The sequence below is a fragment of the Callithrix jacchus genome, chromosome 22 (genome assembly GCF_049354715.1).
Source record: "Callithrix jacchus isolate 240 chromosome 22, calJac240_pri, whole genome shotgun sequence".
Classification (NCBI taxonomy): Eukaryota; Metazoa; Chordata; class Mammalia; order Primates; family Cebidae; genus Callithrix; species Callithrix jacchus.
In genome coordinates, this window is record NC_133523.1 from 32,863,206 (window position 1) to 32,886,923 (window position 23,718).

At 44.0% G+C, this 23,718-nt stretch overlaps 2 protein-coding genes and 1 pseudogene across 17 annotated transcripts in view; 1 reads left to right on the forward strand and 2 right to left on the reverse strand.

The window, feature by feature from the left end:
* ZNF345 (zinc finger protein 345) overlaps window positions 1-2,064 on the reverse strand; it is a 17,062-nt gene extending 14,998 nt beyond the window's left edge. For 3 of the 11 annotated variants that reach the window (XM_008987882.5, XM_078359166.1, XM_078359167.1), the window contains exons 1-2: window positions 1,254-1,346; window positions 320-433 (exon numbers count right to left, since the gene is read on the reverse strand). The gene's annotated coding sequence lies outside the window, so the exon portion shown is untranslated. Of the gene's footprint in view, window positions 1-319; window positions 598-1,253; window positions 1,347-1,718 lie in introns of those variants that run through there. The other 8 variants (XM_035287209.3, XM_035287211.3, XM_078359169.1 and 5 more) reach the window with 7 other exon arrangements.
* The window catches only part of ZNF790 (zinc finger protein 790), a 27,376-nt gene continuing 5,595 nt past the window's right edge, over window positions 1,938-23,718 (forward strand). Inside the window, exons 1-5 of one of the 6 annotated variants that reach the window (XM_035287178.3) lie at window positions 1,938-2,212; window positions 4,733-4,894; window positions 20,879-20,961; window positions 22,810-22,930; window positions 23,218-23,313. In XM_035287178.3, coding sequence (XP_035143069.1) covers window positions 20,953-20,961; window positions 22,810-22,930; window positions 23,218-23,313 — 226 coding nt within the window. In that variant the 5' untranslated portion in view covers window positions 1,938-2,212; window positions 4,733-4,894; window positions 20,879-20,952. Of the gene's footprint in view, window positions 2,213-4,732; window positions 4,895-7,403; window positions 7,624-12,088; window positions 12,187-18,729; window positions 18,857-20,878; window positions 20,962-22,809; window positions 22,931-23,217; window positions 23,314-23,718 lie in introns of those variants that run through there. The other 5 variants (XM_035287177.3, XM_017968131.5, XM_035287180.3 and 2 more) reach the window with 5 other exon arrangements.
* Window positions 19,161-20,405, reverse strand: LOC108589486 (small ribosomal subunit protein eS12 pseudogene; annotated as a pseudogene).

Below are 23,718 nucleotides of genomic sequence, written 5' to 3' on the forward strand. Positions count from 1 at the left end.
ACTTGGAAGGCTGAGATGCAACAATTGCTTGAGTCAGGGAAGTGAGGCTGTAGTGAGCTGAGATCGCACCACTGCATTCCAGCCTGGGCAACAGAGCCAGACTGTTTAAAAAAAAAAAAAGTAAAGAAAAATTAAAACTGACAAATTAGTAAGATAAAATCAGGTGTGGGAGGTGGAGTTTGAAGACATCACATTTTCTCACTAGGGAAACTCCAGGGATCAGGTCATCTGATAGGCAAGAATTTTCAAGAAAAGGAAAGCAACTATGTCCTAACCAAGACAATGTGACTTCAGGAAACAAGAGGAAAGGACAAACTACCTTGCAGGTGCCTTGTGGACATTCAACAGCCATTCTTTACTCCTCTCCAGAGGCCTCTATCCAAGCAGGGCAGATCCGAGAAAGGAGAAGGGAGTCAGGAAACATCAGGTTCTTCTGAGAGGGAGACAGTTTGACTATGTCAGAAGTTCTCTTGGCTCAGCCCCTACTGCCCACAGCCTACAGAGGAAGTTCAGAGAAGTCTAGGGCGTCCTGCTCAATCCAGGGTCAATGCCGTTCTGAGCCGAATCTGTTTCTGAGCTCACAGAGGTCTCCAGTGGCTGAAGTCACAAAGAGAGACAAAGACTCCCCATACCCACATTGGCTATACGGACACATAGTCACACAAACTCATTCACTCACACCATGGGGACATAAACGTCACAGGCACCCCAAACCTAAACACAACAGGCTGCACATGGTCACACACACACACAAACACACACCACGGGGGCAGACAGGGACGCAACCAGAGTCCGTGGGCGTCTCTCAAACTCCCAGTGACATACACCTTGGGGTCACAATGACAACAAATTCACACGCACCCTACATAAGAATATCACCAACATGCGCGCGCGCGCGCACACACACACACACACACACACGGAAGCAGCACAAACCTCACAGTTAAGGCAAATGGTAAACACACGCACCCCAAGGGAACACACATTCACAACCGCGGTCCAGGAACCTCACACTCGCAAACCCGGTGCCCAACCCAGTCACAATTAAACTCGGAATCACACCCGCACAAACATAAAAGTTCCTCCTCCCCGCCCTCACAGTTGCACACCGGGTCGCACAGACACACGCCCACCACAGAGACATCCATAGTCACAACCGTACACACTTTACAATCGCTCCTTAGTCTGCTCCCCACGCAGCCCACACAGATCCGGGGTTCCTGTCGCGCCAGGATCCGAGCCGCCTCACTTACGCCTGCTCGGGTAGGGTCAGCTCCGCTCCTCTGGAATCCAAACAAGCAGACCCTAGTTCTCTCACAAAGCCCCGAGGCCGTTCGCTCAGACCCGCGGGAAGACCCCGCCCACTCCGCAAAAGACAATTTAGTTATCGCGGGAGACATCCATGGGCCTAGAGGCTTCTGGGAAGTGTAGGAGCGACAGGTTGCCGAAAGCTACAGCCCAGCCATCCTGATTCCCGTGGCGCGGACTCTGGCACCAACAAAAGTATCTCTTTGAGCTAAGCCGCCCGTCAGAGCCTTCCAGGAGTCTCTCCTGACACGGACTCCCTAGATCAAGCTTTAGTAAGGCTCCTCTGAGCCCTTTTTGTTTGGCCAGGCCTCCTCCATGGCCTGCGAACCCCACTTTGGCAAGAATCCAGCTAAGCCAGTTCAGCAAGAATCCCCCCACCCTTGATACTGAACTTCCTCTTAGTAATTTACCATCCTTTAACTCCTTCACGCAGCCCGTTGGCTATAAATCTCCAGCTGCAATTGTATTGGAAATTGACTATTGCAATAGTCTTCAACAAAGTCCTTCTTGCCTGTTTAAGTCACCTGGTGCAAGTTTTCTTTCACCCCGCCCAACCTCAGAGGGTGGCTCCCAGGTTTCCGCCCCTTCTCCGGGAGACGAGCTTGGCCTCAGGGTCTCCTGGGAAACGTAGTCCAAGCCTCGCCGGGGACTGGATGGGTCCAGCCAAAGTTGGCTGCGTCCTCTGGGTCCTGAGGCGGGAGTCTGGCCGCAGTGACCAAACTAACTGTTCCCCGGAGGATGCTCCGAATTCCGCTTAACGTTGGAAGCACGCAGACGCTCTTGAGGCGGGCAGCTGCGGAGCGTATGGAGGACCCGGGAGAGCGCGCCCCAGTGTGGGACCTGAGCGTCTGAGACCGAACCAGGAGTAAGAGTCTGAAGGGGACAAATCCGCGATCCCAGCCAGGCATGTGAGACTGGGTGAAGGAGTGTATGTGAGACCGCAGTGGGACTGCTTGTGCTGCTGGGATGAGGAGTGTCTGGGTAGTTGAGTGAAAGAAACCGCATGCGGGTAAGATTGGTATGTGTGTGAGAGAGAGGTGAGGTCAAGATGTGTGCAGCTTTGGGGATGGAGAGGTCATATTGAGTGTGTGCAGGTGGGGGGCAACATCGTGTATGAATGTGTATAAGTGTGTGTAATCACCTAAATGTTGGTCACTGCATGGGTGCTGATACTGTGACTGTGGAGGAATCTGAACCTCCAAGTCTCATTTTCTCTTTAAATTGTGATAATAAGGTTGTATCTTCCTGGAGCATCAGTCTTAAAGGGGGGAAGCTTCATAACTGATATAATAACATAGCATTTTTAGGTAAACGTTTAACATTCAGACATTTCTTCTGAACTAGAATACAAAATTAATTAGAGTACTCAAAGTAGTTTTAAAAAGAAACCCATCGGCCGGGCGCGGTGGCTCAAGCCTGTAATCCCAGCACTTTGGGAGGCCGAGGCGGGTGGATCACGAGGTCGGCAGATCGAGACCAACCTGGTCAACATGGTGAAACCCCGTCTCTACTTAAAATTACAAAAAATTAGCTGGGCACAGTGGCGTGTGCCTGTAATCTCAGCTACTCAGGAGGCTGAGGCAGGAGAATTGCCTGAACCCAGGGGGCGGAGGTTGCGGTGAGCCGAGATCGCGCCATTGCACTCCAGCCTGGGTAACAAGAGCGAAACTCTGTCTCAAAAAAAAAAAAAAAAAAAAAGAAACCCATCATAATAGATGCATATGGGGAAGATAAATAGTGAAAGGGAAACTTCTTTTTCACGATAATCTTGTTTAAATTTTTTAAATCAACATGATGATTCATTTGAACACAAATATAAAATTAAAAAGCTGACAGAAAGGGGAGGTAGCAGGAAATGAATAATTTTTTAAGCTAGAAATTTTCGGAGGTGGTAGAGGTTGCTGAAACATGATGGCAGGAAGTATATGACAACAGGAAATGCTGATGTAAAATATAACCCTGAAGCTTTTAACAGTGGCGGAAAAGGCCAGTCACGGTGGTTCATGCCTGTGATCCCAGCGCTTTGGAAGGCTGAGGCCAGGGGATCACTTGATCCAAGAGTTTGAAACCAGCCTGAACTGCATACTCTCTACCCCACCCTGCAAAAAAAACCCTGTAATCCCAGCACTTTGGGAGACCGAGGTGGGTGGATCAAGACCACCCTGGCCAACATGGCAAAACCCCACCTCTACTGAAAATACAAAATTAACCAACGTGGTGGTACGTGCCTGTAATCCCAGCTATTCGGGAGGCTGAGGCAGGAGAATCACTTGAACACAAAAGGTGGAGGTTGCAGTGAGCTGAGATCACACCACTGCACTACAGCCTGGGTGACAGAGTGAGAATCTGACTCAAAAAAACTCCCAAAACAAGGAGACCTCCTCTTTCAACTTTAGAGGCCCCCTCCCTCTGTCTTTGTATGGGGGAGCTTCTTCCTTCTGTCTTCTCCCTTCCTTCTCGCCTATTCAACTCTCTGGTCCTTAAAACAAAACAAAACACCAAACAAACAAATGAAAAAAACAAAAAACAACAAAATTTGGACTACAGAGAAGTGATCCATACCTAACGTGCTCTGTTGCTGTAGTTCTCCAGCATCACATTCCTGTACAGCTCCATCTGAACATCTTTTAATTGTGGGTAAGGCTCTTGGTTGAATGAAGCGATCACATTTCTGTATGTTTACCCCACCGAGGTCTCCTAAAGAACAGAAAATAGAAAATGCCTGTAGGGAAGTCTGGGATATAAGCTGTCTGAACCTAGTTCTTTGTGTTTTTATGGAGGCTTCATTATGTAGGCATGATTAATTAAATCAGCAGTGATTGGTGATTAGTTCAACCTTCAGCCCTTTTCCTTTCCCTAGAAGTCACCAAGTAGGGCAGAACTTTCCAATCTTCTAATCACAGTTTGGTTGCCCTATCCTGTGGTTATGTAAGGACTTTTCTAACATTGCCTCATTAACTCAGTTGTGGTTGAAAGTGGTTTGTTGGCCGGACGTGGTGGCTCACGCCTGTAATCCCAGCGCTTTGGGAGGCTGAGACAGGTGGATCACGAGGTCGAGAGATCGAGACCATCCTGGTCAACATGGTGAAACGCCATCTCTACTAAAAATACAAAAAATTAGCTGGGCATGGTGGCGCGTGCCTGTAATCCCAGCTACTCAGGAGGCTGAGGCAGGAGAATTGCCTGAACTCAGGAGGCCGAGGTTGCAGTGAGCCGAGATCGCGCCATTGCACTCCAGCCTGGGTAATAAGAGCGAAACTCTGTAAAAAAAAAAAAGTGGTTTGTTATGAACAATAAAGACATCTTTCACATTTATTACTCTGGTGCTATTTCAGGAACTGAAGTGTCTTAGTCCCTTAGTACTGCTATAACAAAATATCTGAGACTAGGTAATTTGTAAACAATAGAAAATTATTTCCCACAGTTCTGAAGACAGAGACAGAGACTGGAGTTATGTAGCCATAAGCCAAGGGACACCTGGAGCCATCAGAAGCTGGAAGAGGCAAGCAAGGATTCTCCCCTAGGGCTTTCAGGAAAAATACAGCCCTGCTGATGTCTGGATTTTGGACTTCTGGCCTCTAGATCTGTAAGAAAATAAAATTCTTACATAATTCGGTTGTTTTAAGCCACCAAGTTTGTGGTAATTTGTTATGACAGCCCTAGGGAAGGAATACACAAGTAGCCCCCTAAAGATTCTAACTTAAAGAATAGGTTTATTTCTCACTCACCTAAGAGATTTCAGTTTAATGGGACACTTTAACTCCATTTACCTCCATCCTCATTTTTGCTTTATTTTTGTTATTTCATTCTGCATACATTCAAAACCCCAGAGGGCAATATATTACTTTGTGCAGTCAATATTCATTTATATTAATTCACATATTTACTCTTTCTATTGCTGTTCCTTCCCTACTAAATTTCTTTTTCTTTATTGGAAACAGGGACTCTGCTACCTAGATTGAGTGCAGTGGCATGATCATGGTTCACTGCAGCTGCAACCTCCCAGGCTCAAGTGATCCTCCCACCTCAACCTCCTGAGTAGCTGGGACCACAGATGTGCTCCACCACACCTGACTAATTTTTGACTTTTTGTTGAGATGAGGTCTTGCTATATTGCCTAGGCTGGTCTTGAGCTCCTGGATGCAAATGAACCTCCACCTGGCCTCCCAAAGTGCTGGGGTTACTGCTATCAGCCTCTATGCCCAGCCTACCTTTCTTTTTGTTTCATCCATTTAGTATTTCTTTTACTGGCATGCTGATGGCAATGGATTCTCATGGTCTGTCTGAAATGTCTTTTTTTCCTTTCTTTTTTGAAGGAGATTTTTGCTAACTATAGAATTCCAGGTTGGTTTTTTTTTTTCCTCAGTTTTGGTGAACTTCTTGAACCTATGTTTGCTTTGTTTAATCAGTTTGGGGAAATTCCTTGCCATTATCTCTTCAAATATGATTTTTCTCCATGCTCTCTCTACTTTTCTTTTGGGACTTCAATTATATATACCAGGTTGCCTAAGGAGGGGTGAACCAACCCAGGTCAGAAATGGAGCAGATCAAAACTCCCGTGCTGATCAGTAGTGGGATCACGCCTGTGAATAGTCACTGCCCTCCAGCCTGGGCAACATAGCCAGAGCCTGTCTCTAAAAAAAAACCAAAAACCGAAACAAACAAAAAGTACTTCTAGAACTTAAAAAAATTAGTATTATACTAATCAAGACAGAAAATTTGTACAATTTGGTTGTATTTATTATTTCAAAGAGAGATTGAAACTATTAAAGAGTCAAGATATTAACCTGAAGGTGAGCTGGGGCTGGTTATCAGAAATGATCACACAGGCTGGGTGCAATGACTTATGCCTGTGATCCCAGCATTTTGTGAGGCCTAGGTGGGAGGACTATTTGAGCCCAGGAGTTCGAGACCAGCCTGGGCAACATGGTGAGACCCCATCTCTACAAAAATTAGCTGGGTGTGATGCCATACACCTGTAGTCCCAGCTATTCTGGCGGCTGAGGTGGGAGGATCACTTCAGCCAGGAAGGTGGAGGTTGCAGCGAGCCTAGACTGTACCACTGCACTCCAGCCTGGGTGGCAGAGCCAGACCCTGTATCGAAAAAGAAAAAGAAATTATCCCGTAGAATGGGCATTTGTTCTTGAGATACCAACATTTGTGTGGCGTTTTACTGAACTTACACATTTTATGCACTTCAAGTGTTTTGTTTCACAATTTTAAAAAAACCAACTATTTTAATTACCTGATAAATTTGAAAGTACGGAAAAAAATTACTCCTCTGTCAGAAACTTTAGATGTAGATCTAAATAATGTATATCTAAAAGAGAAGCAAATGAAAAAAAGGTAGCAAGCGTGTATTTCAGCCAAAAGAATGGAATGAATAGAATTTACAAAACAATATTAATGTGACTATAAACATTAATTGAAAACGAACACTTTAAGGACGATTAGAGGATGGGAATAAGGTATTAGGAAGAGTTCTTATGGATTCCTCGGCAGGGGACCCCTGTAGGGCTGGTCATGTAATTGTGTCCCTTGGACCGTTTCCCCTTCGTTCTACCCCAGACTGGTACTTGTGGGATAAGAGATATCCACCCAGCCGTATCGAGGCTCGGGCAGAGTCGGGACAGGCTCGCCATTCTCTTGGCACAGTCTTGTAGGACTTTCCCGCCACGCCACATGGGTCAGAGGCCAACGTCTTGAACTCCTGCTGAAAACAGTCGCACCATACCGCCTGAGCATTTCTGCAGCGTTCCAGGCTCTGGACTACATTTCCCACGGGCCATCGGGGCCAACGCTACTTCCAGCCTAAGATGGCCTGGGCTTACTGTCCTATTCCCAGGGCTAGGCGCAGGTTTGCAGAGGTAGGGCAGCCTACAGGCCTCCGCTGAAGCGTGCTAAACGCGGCCTGGAATGCTCGGAAGCTCTCCACCGCAAATGTGAGCGGTGTGTGGGCCATGGTCTTTGCCTAGCGAGGTGATGGGGCTCAAGTTCAGGGCCGGTTAATGGAGACCGGGATATCTCGGACTGTTAAAGGCGGCCGAGGCTCCAGACTACATTTCCCAGAGTGCACTGTTCCCCGGCAACTTCCTGTCGGTGCTCTGTCCCTTTCGCGATGATAGCGAAATAGGGGAACCTTTCACCGTCAAGGGACGGCAGGACCGGGTGAGTGACTCTAAGACAGGAGCCGAATGACTTCGGAGGGCCTGAGGCCGGGGCTGAGGGGAGTGAGGGGCTGACGTCCTTGGAGTCGGTGGCTTTGCCTGCGAGGGAGCGTCGGGGGCGAGCGATCGCCATGGGAGCCGTCTGGGCGTGAGTGAAAGCGGTGCAGGAGCGGGGCGTGGGGGTGACCGCGATGGGAGCTTCTAGGGTGTGTGTGTACACGTGTACGCGCACGCGACGGTAACGGGCGCTGTGTGTGACCATAGTGGACTCTTTAAATGTGACTGTATGTACTTATGACTGCATCTCACGTTGTGCGTGACCACCTGCGTAAAGTGGTGATAGCCCCCCCATGAGTGTAAAAACAAAGAATTGAGCGTTGCGTTGAGTGACAGGCATAGTCCTTCGTGAATGTGTGGGGAGCAGTTTCTGTGCTGGCCGGTAGCTGGATTGGAGTGGGGGCAATCTAGGAGGGGAGAAGAATGGGAGACAGTGTAGACAACAATTTCAAGAGTTTCTCTGTAAATTAAGACAGAGAAATGTAGCAGCAGGTGGGAGTAAATGGCTGGGGAATAACAACCAATCAACATGCTGTTGGGAATTAGTCTTGAGGAGGGAAAAGTCCAGGCAAGAGTAAGTAAACCAGGCTCATCTGTGTGGTTGTGGTTAAAAATGCAAGATTTTTTTTTTTTAAGGGTAATAGTGCTGCAGAGAGCAAAGCATGAGCTCAAGATTTCAGATATAGAGTGAAAATAGTCTGTGTTTGGTAGAGATCAACAAAAGTGAGATGTGGTGAGTTTATATATAATTTCATGGCAGGAAATTCAAAACTAGACTTTGTGGAGGAGGGAAGGAAGAAAGGTCTGAAAGTAATAAACAGCAAGGAGGTCAGCCATTTGTTCCATTTTCAGGCCCACTGGTAAGAGGCGGTAGCTGGGGAAATGTTGAGAGGGCTGCAGAGTCCTCCGGATAGAGTCTGGTTTCCGTTAGACTCCGAATGTGAAGGGCGCGTTCAAGGAAGTCGTTGACGATAAAAGGAGTTGGTTGTTAATGAATTATGAATTCTATTATGAGGGCATACAGGAAGAGTGTTGAAAGTTGAGGAAGAATGAGAAAAGGGCACAAATGGGACTTGATGGATTACAATGTCTGAAAACAGACAGTTGACTAGAAATTCTGGGGCTTCTTACAGTGGATAAATGTAAATGCAAAGTTGGAATGACACTTATTCTGGTTGGATTCAAGTCAGTTTTGGAGAGACAGCATTGGGGTAATAAAAGGTGATTTCTTGAGTGTGAGAAACAACCTTACCTGTCCAAATCCAAAGAATGGACTCAGAGACCCGGAGAACAGCAAAAATGAGACTTTTAATGATGGTCTTGCAAGATCGTGTGTCTGATAGGCAGGCACACCTAGCACAATTTCAACAAGCAATTTATCCCCTATGAGATAAATAAAACTCAGCCTATGAGAAACCAGGGGAGTGCACAGGTTCCTCCCCTGATTTTTCATAGGCTGAGTACTATGGGGGTCAGTCTTCCCTGACGTCACCTATTGATTGTTGGGTAGGTGCTTCAGGTGTTTTTTTTATTGTTGCAGCCCACAATGCATTGCAATCCTAGTTTGCTCAGGGGCTTGTTAAGTATTTGACTTATGACCCAGGTAGCTGGGCAGGCTGATAAGAACAGACAAAACGAGGGCTGGGCACGGTGGCTCAAGCCTGTAATCCCAGCACTTTGGGAGGCCGAGGCGGGTGGATCACGAGGTCGAGAGATCGAGACCATCCTGGTCAACATGGTGAAACCCCGTCTCTACTAAAATACAAAAAATTAGCTGGGCATGGTGGCGCATGCCTGTAATCCCAGCTACTCAGGAGGCTGAGGCAGGAGAATTGCCTGAACCCAGGAGGCGGAGGTTGCGGTGAGCCGAGATCGCGCCATTGCACTCCAGCCTGGGTAACAAGAGTGAAACTCCGTCTCAAAAAAAAAAAAAAAAAAAAACAGACAAAACGAGCTATTTTGCAGGCTAGCAAAATGTCATCGTAGGCTAAACTTCTTTGGCTTGGGTGAAGGCAACTAAGGCGGGAAAAGGCCGGGAAGCGGGAGGCTGACAAGCAGGCATCAGGTATCCAAGCAGGGGCCTAGTTTATCCTGTTTCTTCTGTAGTTTGCTTACCTAAGCTGATTCAAGGCACTTTGTCTTGGAAATGGACCACTGTATACATTATTTCCTTCATCGAATATCTCTCAAAAAGAGGGAAGCTTAAGATACAAACCATAAAGGGTCGAGATAGGCAGAATGATGGCTCTGCAGCCAATATTCACTTCCTAATCCCTGGAACCTGTGACTATGTTACCCTTATATGACAAAAGGGACTTTGCAAAGGGGATGAAGTTTAAGAACCTTGAAATGGGGGCAATTATCTTGTTGGATCCAATATAATGACATGGGTCCTTAAAGTCAGTGAACCTTTCCTGGCTGAGTTTAAAGTCAGAGGGAGGTGTGACCATAGAAGAATGGTAAGAGAGATGCCACCTTGCTGGCTAGATAGAGGAAGTGGGCCTTGAGCCGAAGAATGTTGGTGTTCTCTAGAAGCTGGGAAACAGAAGAAAATGAATTCTCCCCTGGAGCTTCCAGAAAGGAACACAGCTCTACCAACACCTTGATTTTAGCCTAGTAAGACCCAACTCAGACTCCTACTGAACTATAAGGTAATAGATTTGGTTACCAAGGTACTATACATGGTGTAGTGTCTTGGCCTCAGTGTTGTGGAGGAGTCTTGATCCTTGTGACACAAGGAGACCTCAACATAATCAACTGATTATGTTGAAGACTCCCAGTAAAGTACATAGGTCCCCTCTTCACCGATAATATAATTTACAGTTTTGCTATACTGTGTTACTTTTAAACTTTGGAACTTAATGAACTTTTATTTATGACCTAATATAAGTCTGTAGTCACTTTTTGTCTTGCACTTGATTTGTCTTGGATTGAGAGAGGTGTATTAAACTTCTCTATTAATGAAATTTTATTTCTTATATAACCTGTAATTTTTGCTTTATGAAAGTTGTTGCTTTATTAGTTGATATACAGATACTGATTGTTATATATTTATTATGGGTTGCAGACTTTGGCATGCTCAAGATCATGGCCTCTCATTTTTTTGTTGTCGACATTTGCCTTGTAAAAAGGTGTATTTTTCCCTAATTAAACTTTTTTTTTTTTTTGAGACGGAGCTTCGCTCTTGTTACCTAGGCTGGAGTGCAATAGCGCATTCTCGGCTCACCGCAACCTCTGCCTCCTGGGTTCAAACGATTCTCCTGTCTCAGCCTCCCAAGTAGCTAGGATTACAGGCATGTGCCACCATGCCCGGCTCTCTTTGATATATTTATTTCCTTGTTTTTTTTTTGAGACGGAGTTTTGCTCTTGTTACCCAGGCTGGAGTGCAATGGCGGGATCTCGGCTCACCGCAACCTCCACCTCCTGGATTCAGGCAGTTCTCCTGCCTCAGCCTCCTGAGTAGCTGGGATTACAAGCACGTGCCACCATGGCCAGCTAATTTTTTGTATTTTTAGTAGAGACGGGGTTTCACCATGTTGACCAGGATGGTCTCAATCTCTTGACCTCGTGATCCACCCACCTCGGCCTCCCAACGTGCTGGGATTACAGGCGTGAGCCACCGAGCCCTAATTGGACTTTTTTTTTTTGAGACGGAGTTTCGCTCTTGTTACCCAGACTGGAGTGCAATGGCGTGACTTGGCTCACCGCAACCTCCGCCTCCTGGGTTCAGGCAATTCTCCTGCCTCAGCCTCCTGAGTAGCTGGGATTACAGTCACGCGCCACCATGCCCAGCTAATTTTTTGTATCTTTAGTAGAGACGGGGTTTCACCATGTTGACCTGGATGGTCTCGATCTCTTGACTTCGTGATCCACCTGCCTTGGCCTCCCAAAGTGCTGGGATTACAGGCTTGAGCCACTGCGCCCGGCCAATTAAACTTTTTATTGAAGTTTATCATAGATACAGAAAAGTGTATACATGATAATAAAATCAAACAAACAAGCTGGGCGTGATGGCTCACGCCTGTAATCCCAGCACATGGGGAGCCCGAAGCAGGTGGATCACCTGAGGTTAGGAGTTTGACCAGCCTGTCTGACATAATGAAAACCTGTATCTATTAAAAATACAAAAATTCACTGGGCATGGTGGCGGGTACCTGTAATCCCCCCAGCTACTTGGGAGACTAAAGCAGGAGAATCGCCTGAACCCAAGAGGCAGAGGTGTCAGTGAGCCGAGATCGTGCCACTGCACTCCAGCCTGGGTAACAAGAGCAAAACTCCGTCTCAAAAAAAAAAAATAAAATAAAATAAAATATTACCTGTACCCTAGAAGTTCCTGGTTCTGTTTAGTCAGTAGCTCTAAGTAACCACCATACATCAATTTTGTCTGTTTTTGAACTTATATATATGCAGAATTATATAATGTGTACTCTTTTGTGTTGTGTCAGGGTCCGGCACGTCTGCCGGCGGACTACCGACCAGCGGGAGTCCCCGAGACCGCCAACGTAGATGTCTCGTTCAACCTGAGAGAGAGAGTGCGTGGAAGTGAAAGAAAATAGAAAAGTGGAGTCTGGAGGGCTGGCAGCGCAGCGAGCGTAGCACAGCACAGTGCAGCGCAGTGCAGCGCAGCACAGCGTAGCACAGCGTCTTTATTCGTGTGGGTTACAGCTTTTATACCTTTTTTCTTGTTGCGTTTACTTTATCTCAGTAGAAAGAAAGGGGTAAACAGAAAGGAAATAGAAACTCCATAAAAAATAGTTATCAGGGGCTTGTGATATCCGCTCAGAAAGCAGTTTTCGGGGGCTTGTGATAGTAGTTTACATTTCAAAGATTTTACATTTCAAAGATACAATGGCGCCCTTAAGGTGGCTGGTTAAACCTCTTTTTCATCAGGAACTAAAACAAAGGCTTAGCTCCAGGGAAAATATGGGCAGAGGTCTCTGCTCCTCTTAGGCATCTCAATTGCAGCAAGTTTATTGCTTACACAGAGACTGATGGGGACATGGAAACAGACAGCACAATGTCCTCATAAACTGCAGAACTTTGCTTTGCATTCTGTTGTTGCTTCAGTGACTCAGCCTGCGGCTTTTTGTCTCACCTGACAGCCCTCGGGATGGGGAGTGCAGATAGGTCCTGAAGCCAAACTGGGGCGAGTCACGCTGCTGTCTCGAGCCCTAGGTGCGAACTCTGCACACGTCTCCCGTTTTTTTACTTTGCAAATGAAGTGTAAACAGCTTCAGTTGCATTTATGAGAGGATGGAGAATACGAGACGGAAGACACATGGCAGGCACATTAGCAATATAAGAACACAGACAGCAATGGCAAGCAGAGATGAAAAGGAAGGGAGATGAAATTGATTTATCCAAGAGGACATGGCATCAACAAAACTGTGAGCAATAAAGTCATCATCAGGTAATTGTGACCGAGAAGGGTCAATGGCCGAAATTTCTTGCTGCAAACGTGAGATGTCAAGAGAGAGATTGTTGAGACCAGATGCCCTGTGAATGGGCCTTAATAAGGGGCCACTGCCACTGGGAATCATTGTAGGGAGCGCTGGTTACACATATATATTTATAATGAGCAGTGTTGGCTTCTTTTGTTCAATGTTATGTTTGTAAGAGTCATCTATGTTGTGCTTTGTTTTCTTTTTTTGGAAATGGAGTCTTGCTCTGGTTCTGTTTCCCGGCTGGAGTGCAGTGATCTCAGCTCACTGCAACCTCCACCTCCTAGGTTCAAGCAATTCTCCTGCCTCAGCCTCCTGAGTAGCTGGGACTACAGGCACACGCCGCCACACCTAGCTAATTTTTTGTATTTTTAGTAGCAACGGGGTTTCACCATGTTGCCCAGGTATGTCTCGAACTCCTGAGCTCAGGCAGTTCTCCCACCTTGGCCTCCAAAAGTGCTGGGATTACAGGCGTGAGTCACCATACTGGGCCCACTCACTCTCTTCTGATCAACAGAAATTGCTTTTTAAAATTAGTCTGATCATTATCATTTTTCTCTTATGGTTTGTACTCTCTGTATCCTATTCAAATCTTTGCTATCCCAAAGGTATAAAGATATTCTGTATTTTCATCTATATTTATCTGTCACATGTAGGTATATAAACCTGGAATTGATTTTTGTGTATGTCATGAGAGGAAATCATGATTTGTTTTCCTCATATAAATTCACTTGACCTAGCACCCTTTATTGAAAGACCATCCTTTTTATCAGGCTATTTATTTGCTCTGAAATCCACCTTACTTGACATAGCCACCTGAGCATTGTTTTGATTGTGATTTGCATGGTATATCACTTGCTATCCTTTTACTTTTAAGCTTTCTATACCACTATATTGGGGGGAAACTGACACCTTGAAAATTATCAGCCTTTCATCCCATGAATGTGATAAATTCTTTTAATTGTTTAGGTGTTCTTTAATTATTTGTAGTAATTAATGTAAAGATTATTTGTAATCTTGTAATAAATAATGTAAATTTGTTTGTGGGAATTTGAATTTTTGCCGCTAAGTGCTGTCATTTTAAATTTAAATTTAAATTTCCTACTTTTTGCTTGTATGTTGGAATTTAGTTGACATTTGCCCTGACTTTCCATTGCTGTTCAATTTTTTCTTTTTTTTTTTTGGCAAGGTCTCATTCTTTGACTTAGGCTGATCTCAAACTCCAAGCCTCTAGCGATCCTCCTGCCCTGGTGGTACTCTTCAACATTTCTAAATTCTTCCCCTTGATTTTCAGCTTTAAATGACACCCTTTATCTCTCAGTTATCACAAATGGGGCAATCAGTGAGCTAGTCTATTGTCTCTTCTCTAACCTTCATTTTCTATATTAGTTATCTATTGCTGTAAAACATATTACCCTAAAATAGCAATAAGTATTTATCTTAACACCATTTTTTGTAGATCAGGAGTTCAGGAGTGGCTTAGCTGAGAAGTTCTGGCTCGGGGTCTCTTGAAGTTGCAGTCACTCTCTTGGCCAGGGCTGCTGTCATTTGAAGGCATAACTGGGACTAGAGGATCACCTTCCAACATGGCTCTCACATGACTATGTGAGACCTCAGGTTCTCACGATATAGACCTCTCCATGGGGCTTCTTAAGTGTCCTTATGACATGTCATCTGGCTTTCTCCAGAGCAAAAGGACAGCAAGAGTGCATAAGGTGGAAGCCACAGTGTCTTTCATGGTCTATCTCATACGCTATCATTTCCTCAGTGTCTTATTGGTACACAAGTTAACCCTATTCAGTGTAGGAGGCAGCTACACAGTGTTGTGAATACCACATACTGCCACATACTGGGTACCTTTGGGGCCATCCAGGATGCTGGCTACCATAATTCCACTCTTACTATTTTATTTAGATTTGCATTTAAATATGTTCAACATCACTACTATTCTTTTGCTGAAACTTTCACTGTTTTCTTTTTTGTGGCTGGAGTATGTCTTGTAGTAGTTTCTTCTGAAAGAGCTTATGTCAACAGTATTTCCTAAGTCACATCGTAAAACTCCTTATATCCTTTATACTCGAATGACAGCTTGGCTGGATATAAAAATGTTTTGACTCCCTCATTTGTTTTTTTCACAAGTATATTGGAAAATTTACCCCACTGTTTGGGGTACTGAATTTAGCAATGGAGAAGTCTGATGACAACTGAATTTCCTTTTTCTTATAGGTGACTTGATATTTTTATCTTGATTTCCCCATGAGTTTTAGTCTAATATTTTATTAGGTAATATTTTAGTATTATTTTGGATCATTCTCACCTGTAATATAGTTTCTCTTTTCATCATGTTTATTTACACTTTATTTTGGAAATTCTTCTTGAATATTAAAACTATAGTTTTAGATATACAGCTAAAACAATAGTTTTAGATATATCCTCTTAATTTGGATTTCATCCTTAGGGGCTCTGCTTTTTGCATATTGGATCTCTGTTTTCACTTTCATTTCTTTAAATAATTTTCATCTTTTTCTATTATTAAATTTTGTTCTGTTCATTAATTTCTGTATTCTTTGTTCCATAGTATACTTTCTGTGGTATTTGTCAGATCTTATGTACCTTGTAGTTGATTTATTTATTAGAGATGGAGTTTCACTGTGTTGCCCAGGCTAACCTCAACCTTGAACTCCTGGGCTCAAACAGTACTCCAGACTCAGTCTCCCAAGTATCTGGGACTACAGGCACATGCCACTGCATCTAGCTAGTTTATCCTTCATTTCTAATGTGATTTTGCCTATTTTCTCTTTCAGTCTTGAAATCTACTAACTCCCATCTATGGTCTCTCTGTTACTTTCTCCTCTTTCCTGAGATTATGTATTTTTGCTTGCGTTCTTGGTTTAGAGCTGCAATTGCATCACACTTTTTAAAAATTCAGATTAATGTAATCCCAGCACTTTGGGAGGCCGAGGTGGGTGGATCACGAGGTCAACAGATCGAGACCATCCTGGTCAACATGGTGAAACCCTGTCTCTACTAAAAATTACAAAAAATTAGCTGGGCACGGTGGTGTGTGCCTGTAATCCCAGCTACTCAGGAGGCTGAGGCAGGAGAATTGCCTGAACCCAGGGGGCGGAGGTTGCGGTGAGCCAAGATCGCGCCATTGCACTCCAGCCTGGGTAACAAGAGCGAAACTTTGTCTCAAAAAAAAAATTTTTTTTCAGATTAAAATGTTGGGTAATAATTTTCATCTTCTCTGAATTTTTTTAGTGGGTTTTTTTTTGTACCTGGGAGATTTTGACATACTTTTAAAACTTTTATCTAACTATCATAGGCATGTTGTATCTAATTTATATTTTGGGGTGGGGATAAAATAGATTTTCCTAGAATAGTTATATCTGGTATTTTCCTGTGAAAAAGGTGAATGGGGCAAGGGTAGTTTTTAAGGTTCTTTTTGCTCAAGAGTTCCTTCCTCTGTTATCCCAGTAGAAGACAATTTTTTAAAAATTTGGCTCCCTTTGAGGCATTTGACAAAAGCCAATATCCTTTTATGATTTTTTAAAACACACACATACTCCACAAACTAGGAATAAAGAGTCATTTCCTCAACCTGATATCTAGGACAAACTCACAGCCAACATCATACTTAATGGAAAAAGACCGGATGTTTTCCCTCCAAGATCAGGGACCAGACAAGGATCCCCACTTCTGTTTAGCATTGTTAATGTTGGGCAATTGGGCAAGTAAAAGAAAGAAAATACACTGGAGAAAAGATTGGAATAGAAGAAAGAGCATCTCTATTTGCAGATGACATGATCTTCTACGTATAAAATAAAACTTATACTCTGGAAACTACAAAATAGATATTCAAACAAAAACTTTTACGTGAATGTTCATAGCAGCATTTTAAAAATAATTGTCAAAAGGTGGAAACAACCCAAATACCCATTAACAGAAGAATGATAAACAAAATGTGGTCTATTCATCAGCAGAAATATTATTCAGGCATAGCAAGGAATGGAGTACTGATACATGCTACAATTTGGATAATCCTTGAAACCTTATGCTAAATGAAAGAAGCCAGAAGCAGGTCCACATATGTTATTCCATTCATATGAAAGTCCAGAATAGGGAAATCTGTAGAGACAGAAAGTAGATTAGTCATTATTTAAGGCTAAGCATGGTACAAGTGTGGCAGTGGGGAGGTCAGGGGATAGAGTTTCTTTTTGAAGTGATGAAAATATTCTACCATTGACTTGTGGTTGCATGTATTTGTGAATATACTAAGAGCCATTGAACTGTTCACTGTAAATGGCTTAATTGCGTGGTATGTGAGTTAATCTCAACAAAGCTGTTTTAACAAAACGAATACAGCCAATGTGTTTTGCCACCTTGAATCCTTTTGACATCTTCAGGCCTCCTTTTGCACCTCCTTTTTACATCATTCCTGCTCACAGAAACTTTCATTCAGGATATGGTCTACTCCTCAAGGGACTGGATATTTCTCATTGATTTTTCTTTGTAGCATCACTGTGGCTTCCACACACATTCTGTTCTTTCATTTGCTCTTGGCCACATCTCCAAAGAATTTGGAGTCTGTTGATTTTCTCAGTTTCCTAGTGGTTGGGATTTACTTTTATTTTCTTGTTTCTGTCTACTTGGTTTCCAGGAGGACGAATATCAGGATTAGAGCTAGTTCTTGGCTGGATATGGTGGCCTACACCTGTAATTCCAGCACTTTGGGAGGCCAAGGTGGGAGAGTATTTCTGGGGGGCAGGAGTTTGAGAACAGCCTAGGCAACATAGCAAGACCCTGTCTCTACAAAAATAAAATAACTTAGCCAGGCACAGTGGTGCATGCCTGTAGTCCCACCTATTTAGCAGGCTGAGGTGGAAGGATTGCTTGAGCCTAGCAGTTTGAGGCAACAGTGAACTGTGATTGCACCACTGTACTCCAGGATGAGTGACAGTTCAAGACCCTGTCTCTAAAAATTTTTGTTAATTATTTAAATGAACTAGTTTTTTTTTCCTTAAAACTGTAATAGTCACTCTCAAGTTCTTTATCCTCTCAAACACAAAATATGTTTTAGTCCACAATTGATTCTCCAGCCCTTCACTCTTCTTGGAAAAGTGCTTCAAGTCTTCTATGCCGCTGAAGCTCTCTGTCTCCTAGGACCAATTTATGCTACATGCTTTGCATGGAGTTTTCATGAACCCCTCAGATTGTGTATATCAGTCTTCCCTCTACCCTCTCACACCAATTTTGTTGTATCTCTAATTAGAAACAGTTTTAAACCTTACTTTAAAAATGCAGAATGCTTTCTTATTACTTCTGAAATAAGGCCCAAACTTCATAACCTATTTTTAGGGCTTTTCCTAACAGGATCCCCATCTGCCACTAGTCTTTCCTGTCACTCTGTGTACCTTGAATGCACAAAGATTATCTTTGCTTGATTGGCATGTGTTGTTTCCTCTGCTAGGAGATTCCCCTCCCCTTGCCCTGTCTTCTCTAGTGCGGCCCTGTGGAGGAAAAGTTAAATATTAAATTCGAACTCAATTGAACATGGACACAAACAGTGGTCACCAAGTCCCGGAACAGGTCGTGTGAGCCCCCTGAAGCATTCATGCAGCACTGTTTCGGAGAAATCTGTTTCAATCTATTCTTCTACATTAGTTACTGAAAAACAAGTTGACCTTTTTGTGTTCATTGAGCCCAGTTGGGAAGGGCCCTCATGACTGGGCCTAATGCCAAACAACTTGTTACAGAAAGAGCTAAGGTCCCAGACTGTGCTGAAGCATCATGAGACCTCTCCGCGTCTGTGAATGGATAGGTGGCCAACTCTGGAGCCCAAGCTGTGGCTTCCTGGTCTGGTGGTGAATCCTCTGTAGTCTGGTGAGTCCCTTCTCCCCTTCCCATTGCAGTGTGCTTATTATATCATTTGCTTATTATATTTGCATTGCCATTTATGTGGGATAAAGGTTGTTTACCCTTAAAGGTATTGTGTGTGTGTCTTTTCTTCTCCCCTCGTGCATTTCCCGCACAAAACAGCCCCTCAAGGGTCAGCTGAAGTACCATCTCCTATAGGAAAATTTCTCTTACAAACTAGTTTTGGTTTGGGCTCCTTAGAACTAGTTGGTTCCTTTTATAAACATGATCACCTTTATTTCCTACTGCATTGTAATTGCTTCCTTATTTTTCTGACTGTGAATTCCTTGACAGCAGGTCTAATTCCCTTAGCTTTGCTAAGCACAAAGCTAGATTCAGAGAGGCTTTTATATATGTGTGTGTGTGCACGCGCATGCGCGTGCACGCCAAAGATTTATTTCTTCATTTCTTGCATTTGAAGGACTCTTTGATGACATCCTTGGCCTGAGACTCCTTGCCATAGTCCTTAACTACTACACAACTGCAACCAACCACTTTATAGGGCTTCCCTTCTCTGTCAGTTTTACAGAGGCCAGCCCATTCCCCTAGTTTCTTGTTGTTATCAACCTTAATGAGGCTGATTTGGTGTTAAGCACAAAGGGCCTCTACCAACTTGACATACATAGGCTCATCACAGTTGGATGCAAGCACTCAAAGATGGACTTGGCGCTTGTCTAAGCCTTTGGCAGCTTCTTCAATTTCACATGCTAGGCCATCGTGGATGAGGGCGGTCTTCAGCACCTCTTGTAAAGCAGTATTAACGTCCATTACATTCCAGCAGCAGTGCCTTCCTCGGCCCTGTGGGTTATAGGTCAAGCTGAATCTTAGACGCAACCAAGCCTCTGCCTCCATATGACTCAGAGGCGGCAGGAAAAGAGCCAATATATTTTTTTAATAAAAGTACTTGCTGGCCGGGCGCGGTGGCTCACGCCTGTAATCCCAGCACTTTGGGGGGCCGAGGCGGGTGGATCGTGAGGTCAACAGATGGAGACCATCCTGGTCAACATGGTGAAACCCCGTCTCTACTAAAAATACAAAAAAAATTAGCTGGGCCCAGTGGTGCGTGCCTGTAATCCCAGCTACTCAGGAGGCTGAGGCAGGAGAATTGCCTGAACCCAGGAGGCGGAGGTTGCGGTGAGCCGAGATCGCGCCATTGCACTTCAGCCTGGGTAACAAGAGCGAAACTTCGTCTCAAAATAAATAAATAAATAAAACAAATAAAAGTACTTGCTTCAGTTGGGCACGGTGGCTCACACCTGTAATCCCAACACTTTGGGAGGCCGAGGTGGGTGGATCACAAGGTCAAGAGATCGAGACCATCCTGACAAACATGGTCCCGTCTCCAAAAAAAAAAAAGAACTTGCTTCACAAAAAACTGACTACTTGCCCAACACAGCCTTCCTTTCAACTTTGAGTTCTTTTCATGAAAAAGCCATCCTGATGCTTTTATAACCATGATCACCTTTATTTCCTACTGCATTGTAATTGAAATGGAAACATAGGCAGCAGAGATCATGGCTACTCCTATAAGGGAAAGGTCCAGCTCATCCTCCACTCAGTAAAATAAGAAATCCTGAAATCCAGAGGGTAGAATACAATATTCAAAGTGAAGAAGCTTTGCATTCAGCAAACCTATGATATTTCCTAATAGTGAATTTGAGCAAGTGACCCATTTCCTGATCTTTTAAATGAGACAAGTAACTGACATTCATACGTGGGTTGAGGATAAAGGTTAATGTATGTGTATATGAATTTAGGGCAAGCCAGAATCGACTTATCTAGTAGTATCCTGATCCATATTATGATTTTGGCATAAGTAACTAGACTGAAACTTCACCCTACTTTTGTTGAATCTCTCTGGTTTTGGATAGGGCCAGGATTTCTTCAGATTGATTCCTTCTGACCTATGTCCAAGGAAGAAAATGGCATTCCTATTCGTCCATTTGAAAGCTCTGAGAAAGGCCTGATCTCATGATTCTTTCCTTCTAGCTCTGCTTTCTCAGCACACTGCTTCACCAAGAGAAGAATCGAGAGGAGGACTGGTGGACTTGGAATGTTAAGTCATGGCCCATGTGAGTGTAATTGCCTGTCTTCAAAAATATAACCCATTTATATCACATCATGTGAATATTTTTTATTGCTTATTCTTAAACTGCTTGCCTGAATCACTATTGAGCATCATAAGTGATGATTGTGAAATAGTCCAGTGCTTTCCCTAGATATCCATCTTTTCTCCAACCGGTATGACCAAATCTATCCACCAGGGCTTTCAGTAGCTCCTGTGTCCCAATCTGGCAGAGCACTGAAGAAGATAAATACATTTCATTCAGGGGAACTGTAAGGACTTTTGTTTTAAACCCGTGGCTTAACAAGATGGGATGGAGTAATTAAAGGGGACATACTACATAAAGGCTTTCATTTACTCTGTAGAATGGGATATTTAATCAACAGGGGAGTTGGAGTTCGTTGGTATTCATTTAGGTATATGGCACTTTGTGACGCTTTCCTTAGCGGATATTCTGGGAGGTTGAGTTCACAGAGATCTGGGGTTTTCCAGGAAATTAATGAGAGGTTAGTATCATTAACAGTTGGAGGCTGGATGCGGTGGCTCACGCCTACAATCCCAGCACTTTGGGAGACCAAGGCGGGCGGATCACAGGGTCAGGGGTTCGAGACCAGCCTGGCCAGCATAGTGAAACCCTGTCTCTGCTAAAAAAAGAAATACAAAAACTTAGCCAGGTGTGGTAGCAGGTGCCTGTAGTTCTAGCTACTCTGGAGGCTGAGGCAGGAGGATCACTCCCAGAACTGGGAGATGGAGGTTGCAGTGAGCTGAGATTGTGCCATAGCACTCTAGCCCAGGCAACAGTACAAGACTCTGTCTCAAAAACAAAAACAACAACAAAAAACAAAACAAAAAAATAATCCGGGATTAGTTATTCCAGGCTGATATAGCCTCTCAGTGTTATTGACAAAAAACTCGTGATGACTTTCATAGTCATCACTTATGACACTGAATTTGCTGATTGTCAGCTGCTTAGCTAAGAACCTGGAGATTCTACACATTTTCCACAGAAAATAATATTCAGTCAGAGAGTGTACCTCTTGAGAATTCTCTCAATTTAAGCTAACAGAAAACTCAACTAAACGCAGCAGCAGAAGCAAAGAATAGTTGCCTTGGCCAAAGACTCTGTAGGCACAAGTCTGTTTGTGCCCAGGAAAGACTGCTTACAAGCAACAAAACCCCCAGCTTTTCTCACATAATAAATCTGGGTTTAGTTCTTCCTGGCTGGTGTAGCCTCTCAGTGGTATCCACAAAAACCTCATACAGTATCTGTTATTCTGGGCTGCCATTCTGATGTTTTGGTATTTGTGATTTGAAGATCATAAAGATGTGGTGACTGAGCAACAGGAGTTTTTAAGAGCATGTAGGCCAGGTACAGTGGCTCATTAGGACTTTGGGAGGCCAAGGCAGGCAGATAACTTGTGGTCAGGAGTTCGAGACCAGCCTGGCCAATGCTGCAAAACCCCCTCTCTACTAAAAACAGAAAAATATAAGCTGGGCGCAGTGGTGTGCACCTGTAATCCCAGCTGTTAGAGTGGCTGGGGCACAAGAATCACTTGAACCTGGGAGGCAGAGGTTGCAGTGAGTTGAGATTACACCACTGTACTTCAGCCTGGGTGACAGAGCAAGTATATCTCGAAAAGAACAAAAAAAAAGGAACATGTAGGCACTCAGCTTTAGTCGCCCTTATTCCCTCCCATGTCATTTCCCCCAAAACCACAGGCAGCCAACTCCAGTTTTTGCCCAGTATATGCCCCACTCCCTGAAGTGCCCCTTTCCAGCTTTTCCCCTTTGATCTAAAAGGGGTTATTATTTTTAAAAATTTCACCATTAATATTTGGACTTGTTCTTTCAACAGTTGATGTTCAGGGACGTGGCTATAGATTTCTCTCAGGAGGAGTGGGAGGGCCTGGACCTGAAACAGAGGGATTTATATAGAGATGTGATGTTGGAGAACTACAGCAACATGGTTTCACTGGGTAAGATTCAGCATTTGTCCTTAGAAATTTAGGCTTTCTGTATTGTGAAGTTTTTTATTGTTTTAAAACACGAAGGGTAACTTCCGACCTTTGTTTTTGGGGAAATGATTTGTGCTTTGCAAATCTGGCAATAGTTATCATCAGTGGGCACATCCATCTTTCCCATCCTCTATAACTTATTTCTGCCTTGCCTGTAATTGTTTCTCTTCCTTAATAACCAAGGAACTAGTTGCAAATTTTAGAATCTTTACCATGTGGTTTTTTGCTGTTTCTTGTCTTCTGGGCAGGTTTTTGCGTTTATCAGCCAGATGTGTTCTCTTTATTGGAGAAAGGGAAAGAGCCCTGGAAGATTTTGAGGGATGAGACAAGAGGACCTTGCCCAGGTGAGTGAGGGCTGAACAGGCACAAGGAGGCCATCATTGTGGATAACAGCTCAGCTGCATAATGAGGCAGCATCACCTCTGAAATACTGGTCTGGTATATCCCTTTAAGAACAAAACTGAGACAGACATAGTGGCTCACACCTGTAATCCTAGATTTTGGGAGACCAAGGTGGGCGGATTGCCTGAGCTCAGGAGTTCAACACCAGTCTGGGCAATGTGGTGGAACCCCATTTCTACTGAAAAAAAAAAAAAAAATACAAAAAATTAGCCGAACATGGCAGCACATGCCTATAGTCCCAGCTACTTGGGAACTAGGCAGGAAAATTGCTTGAACCTGGGAGGTGGAGGTTTCAGTGAGCTGCGATTGTGCCACTGCACTCGAGCCTAGTTGACAGAGCGAGACTC